At 51.4% G+C, this 6,550-nt stretch overlaps 1 protein-coding gene across 1 annotated transcript in view; it reads left to right on the top strand.

The window, feature by feature from the left end:
* Positions 1 to 211: 211 nt before the first annotated feature.
* Positions 212 to 6,550, top strand: part of RNF43 (ring finger protein 43) — a gene marked incomplete at its 5' end in the record, with an annotated part of 16,173 nt that continues 9,834 nt past the window's right edge. Inside the window, 3 exons of the mRNA XM_010182565.1 lie at positions 212 to 365; positions 4,773 to 4,847; positions 6,095 to 6,226. Coding sequence (XP_010180867.1) covers positions 212 to 365; positions 4,773 to 4,847; positions 6,095 to 6,226 — 361 coding nt within the window. The remainder of the gene's footprint in view (positions 366 to 4,772; positions 4,848 to 6,094; positions 6,227 to 6,550) is intronic.

The following is a 6,550-nucleotide window of genomic DNA, read 5'->3' as shown; positions in this document are numbered from 1 at the left end:
AACTCCACCTTTCTCTTGGATGTGTTCCAAAGCTTTGACAGTGGTTTGCTTTTTGTGGCATTCAGAGCCTCATTGACACTCGGACAGGGCCACCAGATGTAGCAGCAGTGGTGATGCCCACCACAGGGCTGTCCTACACCCACCAGGCAGGTTCTTATGGCACAGAGTTTGGGGTGGGCTTGAGACACCCTTTGCAGTGCTGAGCCCCAAGATCTGAGCCTTCCTTTGCTTTTGTCCTGCAGTCCCACCCGCTGTCCCTCTGCAACACCAGTGAGGATGAGCACACCGAATCAGGGTTCATCACCATTGTCAAGCTCGAGCAGCCGGATCGGGATCCCAACCCCTGCCTGTCACTCGCTAACAAGGTAAGTGCACAAATGCCCCAGATGGCCCCAGCCTGGGAAGTGAAACCCGTGGTGCAGGAAAGAGGGAGAGTGGGAGGAGGCAGCAGGGTAGGACAGAGCTGTTGGACGGTGGAGGAAAGGACAAGGACAGAGCAGGGTCCGTGGCAGAAGGGGTCCTTCTGGAGCAATGCTGTGCCAGCCATCCCCAGATCAGGTCTCCTGTGAAAGAGGTACCTCAGTGAAACCGCAGTTACTGTGTAAAAAGCTGAGGTCACTGGTACAATTTTCCGGTAATAAGGAAGTCAGGTAGGAATGAGGGTCATTTTAAGCCTTAAAATCTTTGTGTCCTTGATAAAGCTGCGTGCATAAGGCTAACATTAGTTTTTCATCAGTGGTTCACTGTGTCCTTTTATTGTCTCTGTACTAAATGTTGTGTTATTTTCCACAAGCACTGTACAAACATGAAAAAAACCCCTTGTTTAGCTTTCCTTGGCTTTATCTGGATTGGATTCAGGTGATGCCACCCCTGTTATCTGCTTTCTGCTGGTGGTGACACTCTGGAGACAGGGTTCTTTTCTGTCGTCTCTGCAGCTCCGCTGAAGAAGACAAGCAAAATCCGTACCAAGCAGTTGCTCCTGCACAGCAGGTTTGGGGTTGGTTTTTTTTGCAAAGGCTGTGGCAACAAAAGCGAGGAAAGGGATGTGATGCTGTGACAGATTTACCACCTTGGGACTGCTTTCCCCGAGCTGTATGGGCAGCAACACCCATCTGTTTCTGGACCAGGGTGAAAGCCCAAGTTTGGTTTGCTGCTGCTCTGGAGCTGATGCCAGCTGATAGCACAAGCCAGCGGTTCCTGTGCTGGAGTTACCAACCTGCTGTCAGTTACTCTGTCCAGCTCAAGGACTTCCAATGAAAGAAGGCTGTGGAGCTCTTGAAGCAGGTCCAGAGAAGGCCATGAAGATGGTCAGGGGCTGGAGCACCTCTGCTATGGAGACAGGCTGAGAAAGTTGGGGTTGTTCAGCCTGGAGAAGAGAAAGCTCCGGTGGGACCTTAGAGAAGCCTCCCAGGACTGTTTACAAGGACGTGGAGTGATGGGATGAGGGGTTATAGCTTTAAACTGAAAGAGGGGAGATTTAGATTAGACATCAGGAAGAAATTCTTCACTCTGAGGGTGGTGAGATCCTGGCCCAGGTTGCCCAGGGAAGCGGTGGTTGCCCCCTCCCTGGAAGTGTTCAAGGCCAGGTTGGACAGGGCTTGGAGCAGCCTGGGCTGGTGGGAGGTGTCCCTGCCCATGGCAGGGGTTGGACCAGATGATCCTTAAGGTCTCTTCCAACCCAAACCATTCTGTGATCCTATAACCCACATCTGGAAGATGGCCTGGTCCCACCTATGTGTGCTAATGGTGCACAAGGATGGTGGGATAAAGAGCAAATCCAGTGCATGTTGTGGCAGACATGAGAACAAGGGCTCTACAGGTGCCTTATGGAGCACAGCTGGGTACTCCAGCTCTCCCATGTCTCTCCAGACATGTCCATCTCTTACAGAGATGCCAGATGCCAGGCTGCCACATCTCAAAGGGGAGGGTGCTGGGGTGAGGGCAGCAAAGGCTGGTTTGGTCAGTGCAGCTACTGTGGAGGATCTTGAACAGGGAGGAAAGAGCAGCTTCAAACACACATCTTCCACTTAAGAACCTAAAAGGTTTAAAAACTGTTTTGCTAGTTTTGTCCTTAATCAAGAATCTCTGATGGCAGTGCTGGAAGTACTTGTGTGTTACTGAGTCCAGGAACCGGCTGAGGAAGGTCTGCACAGGGAGGACAAGATGTGCTGCGTTGCAGCACTGTGGTCATCCTCACCAGCCTTGAGCCCTTCTCCAGGACCACTAACCCCACCAAAGCAACTAAACCCCGCAGTTCATTGCCATGCTCATGACTTGATAGAGTGACAGTTTCCTGGCCTGAAGTCATCGTTGTTTTGTTACCAGAGCCAAATTTAGTACTGGATTTTGAGATCCAGCTGAACATGACATTGATTGTCATCCTGGCTGCAGGTAGTCCTGCTCTAAGATGTCACCCAGGAAGGCTCACAGCTCTTCTCCCCAAAATAGGACTTGTGTAGCCATGAAATACAGACAGATGTTCCTTCAGCTGGCCACATCTCAATCCTCCTTTTGCCTTGTGCCCTGGCTCCTCCATCCCCCTGCAACTGCTGTCCTTCTGTATCAGGGTCCATCTGTTTCTCCATATTCCTGAAACCTCTGGCAAGCTCCTTCCCTCCAGCATCTTACAGATCTCTTCCTCCAAATCCCTGGAAAATGCTTCTCCTTGAGAGCAGGGATGTGACTGTGAGATGTGGCTGGTGCTCACTGGAGCATGAGCTTTGTTTCCCTGGCGTGTGCTTCCTGTGGTGGAGCTTTGCATGTTGAATTGCAGCACTGTATCAGTGGTGATAAAAACAGCCATGTGCGGAGTGTTATCATAACCTCTGCTTTCGCTGACACCCAGCCAAGCAGTGCACACAGTCAACCCTGTCCAGCCCAGCATGAAGATAACTCCACCAGCCACCTCAAGCACTTTTCTGCTTCTCCTTTCTTAAATTCTAGCACTGCTTCAGCACCCAGTGCTATAAACAGTAGGGAATGTGTCTGGTCTGCAAGGGGAGAGGAAGGCATGAAAAATACATCTGAAATAAATTCAAAGTGATTTATTTTTCTCTATGATGCATCATTTGTACTTTTTTTGGTGTATTTGTTTTTTCCTGAGTGAACCATTGATTGTAAGTCTGGTTGACAGACTGCTGAAACCTCCTAAGTCATCCTGTAAATAATATTTGCATCAAAAGTGTTTCAGTTCTCAAAGAGGGAGGTCAGCTCTGCCATGTGGCTGAAAGAGCTCCGATACAAAACCAGCAAGCACTCAGAAAATGATCACGGCAAGGTTGTTGTGAATAGCTTGAACAGAAGTTGTGTCCTTTGCAACGGGTCAGACAGATGTTGGGAAGAGTCACTTGTCCAGTCTCAGTTGTTCGTTTCCCCATCGCCAGTGTCTTTAGCAGAATCAAATCTTTATAGAGCTCTTCATTGTCCATCAAAGCTAGATTGGCTCCAACGACTGGAAGTCACTACCTGAAAGTCCTGTTTCTTCTTCAGTGCTGGCAAACTTGAGGCTGCTTTGATCCCAGGCAGGACCCCAGTCTCTGGTCCCTGCCCTGAGCTTCTGATCCCACTTTTCCAGCTTCCCCAGCTGTTACACCAAACCCAGGGGTGCAAGTCCCACCAGTGACTAAGAGCCTTCAGCCTTGCTTCCTTGACCCTTGCAGTCCTCCTGACCATCTGCCCCTCTGTTGACACCCTGGTCCCTGCCCCCAGACCTGGGCACCCACCCCTGGCACTCAGCTCCTCCCCGATGGGGTGTGTGGAAGCGACAGCACCTGCGAGTGAAGGATGGAGCTGAACCTGCCCTGCTACTGTGCCAGGAACACTCCTTCCCTTCGCTCTGCCGGCTCCCTGCGTTTGATTTTGCAGCTGGGAAGCGGCGGCATTGACCTCTGGCCCCTGAGCTGGGGTTTGGCAATGCAGCGGGTAAACTGCTGCGGCAGCTCCGGCAGCTCCCTGTTTGCACAGGCGCGCGGGACGCGCAGATCAAAGGGCTCCGCATGAGTAAGAGCGGCCCAGCCCTGCACTTTGTTCACGTTCCCGTCTGCCTTTCACAAGAGCCTGCCTCTGCCTGCCTGGAGGGCTTGAAGGGCTTGGTGGGAGGATGTGGGTGACCCCACAAGGTCCTCCAGGCTTTGACCTCACCAGGGTGGCACGTATACTCATGTGGGTGGATCTCAAAGCTGTCCTCCTCAGACTGCAGCAACTGGTGGGCTGTGAAAAGCCATCCCACTCCTAATCCTAGCCCAGGCATCGCCTGAGCTTCACCTTGTGAGACATGGGGGATGGGGACTGGGGAGAGCAATGTGCATGGGAGCTGGGCCCATGGACAGCCCACAGCTGGAGCAGCCACGGTGAGAACTGGGGACCTGCAGAGGTTTCTGCTGCCCTGGGGCAGGAGGGTTGTGTTGTGGTCAGCAGGGCTAATGGGGCTGCAGGTCTCTCCCCAGCAAATCCCACTGTGAAGCAAAGGGGTGTGGGCACCTGGGGGATTTAGTGTTTGGGTTCATGGGTTGCTGTGACTGCAAGCCCACCAACTGATTTGCCTCCACAGCTATAGGGAGAAACCGTCCATGAACCACAGAGCTGTAGCAGGAGCAGGCACTGCAGCTCAACACAAGTGTATAAACCAAGACGTAAACTGTTTTCTCAATCTAAGCAACAGGTGCTTCTTCCTCCTGTGAAGAGCCAGGGAAGCAGATCCGAATCCAAATGGTAGATGTTAATGCAGATGCACAGTACAGAATGTCCACTGAAGCTTCTGTTCTTTTGGACAGGCAAAGCTGGCGGGGGAGCGTGGAGCCCGTGCGATCCTTTTTGACATTACTGATGATGAAAGTGCTGCTGATCAGGTACAGACACCATTGATATTATCACCTAAACCACAGTGCCCCTGTCCCATCCCAAAATGCGCCCAGGTTGAAACACACCAGCCACCAATGGGAGGTCCCAGGAGGGACTGGCTTTGACCATTACCTCTTACCCAGCTCATCCATGCATAGACAGTGATTTTCTCTTTTGCTTGCTCCATGGCACATCCATATCTCCACACAGCACAAGCAGGCCAGCAGCTTGTGAACAGCACCTTGCTGCTCTTAGAGGATATTAACTGGTCAGTTGAGCTTTTCTGCCAGGAGCTGGATGCTCCTTTGTGGGAAGTCACAGATTACCCCATCCCGTCGGGTATAGACAGCCAAGGGGTACCTCTGAGGAAAGGTGATTTCTTGAGTTTTCAAGCCAAAGTCATGGCCACTCTGCTGTGCTGTTGGAGATACTCCTGCTGCAAGCTGAACGTTGGTTTAGAGACCTCTAGAGGTCCCTTCCACCAACACTGCTGTCATCTCTGGGAAGGAATAGGTTCCCCAGTGAAATAATCAAGGGATAATAAAAAGCATTAGACAAGAGGACAGATAAGGGAGCTGGTGCCTGAGCTTATCAGAACTCTGTGCTGACTCCTGCTCACTAGATCCACCGCTCGTGGTTCTTTCATGCACTTACAACTTAATTTCTGATGCCAGAGAAATGCAGCAGCAAGTGCAGGTCAGATGGCCCCCCTGATTCAGGTCAATCTCCAGGAGAGAGCAGACCTGGATATTGCTGAGCCAGCCCCTGCCAGGCTGCCTGGACTATGTAGTCCATGCTGGAAAACTGCAGGTCTGAGTAGAAACCAACAGAATGTCCTGCAGATTGCAGAGGCAGGAGGGAGAACATGGATGGGTCTCACAGGAGAAGAAGGGGAAGCATTTTTGTAGCAAAGGCAGCGCTCGGCAGTGTTGTTGGCAGTTATGATGTGGGAGAGGAGAGACCAAGAACTTTGCACAGGAGCTTGAAAGAGAAGCATAAGAGATACTGAGCAGTGTCCAGTTGTGTATGAGGAGGCACCATCAGAGGAAATAGAGCAAGCCATGCTGAAAAGTTAGTGAAAGGTGTGGAACTTCCACCTGATTTCATCACAGGGATAGTGCAAGTTTGGGGGAGCAGTCAGTCTCAGAAGTGTTTGCAAGAACCAGGAGGAAGCAGATGATTTGCCTGGGGTGTCGAGATGGTCCTTGTTTCAGACTGTTCTGGACCATCCCTCACCGTGTTTGCTTCTTTACAGCTGAGAAAGCCCAGAGGTCTGAGTCAGCCTGTGGTTCTGATCAGGGGCCATGATGCTGAGCTTCTAATGGGCGTCGTGAACAAGAACAGAGAGGCCCACGTGAAGATAGAGGTCAAGGAGCCACCAGCTTGGGTGAGAGACACACCATTCCCACTGCCTTCTTTATCCTCCCTCCTAAGGTGCTGTGTCATGGAACAGAACTTCCCAAGAGATGCTGAGATTTCCTGTCCAGGGATGGAGATCACAGCCCTTTGCAGGAGCTGCCTGTCTGCAGCATTCAAACAATGTGCTGCAAGTAAAGGCTCTAAAGTGCTTTCAGCTTATTTACAGCTTCTTTTGCTTAAATGTCAGGATTGAGGTGAGGGAGTACCCTGTCTCTTCAGGTGAGACCAAGCCTTGACTTTGTCATCTTGTGCTACCTCAGACCATGGCCTCTAGATATGCTGCAAGAGAGAG

Source organism: Mesitornis unicolor, unplaced genomic scaffold, assembly GCF_000695765.1.
Source record: "Mesitornis unicolor isolate BGI_N332 unplaced genomic scaffold, ASM69576v1 scaffold41164, whole genome shotgun sequence".
NCBI lineage: Eukaryota > Metazoa > Chordata > Aves > Mesitornithiformes > Mesitornithidae > Mesitornis > Mesitornis unicolor.
This window is presented reverse-complemented; position numbering and strand designations above follow the sequence as displayed.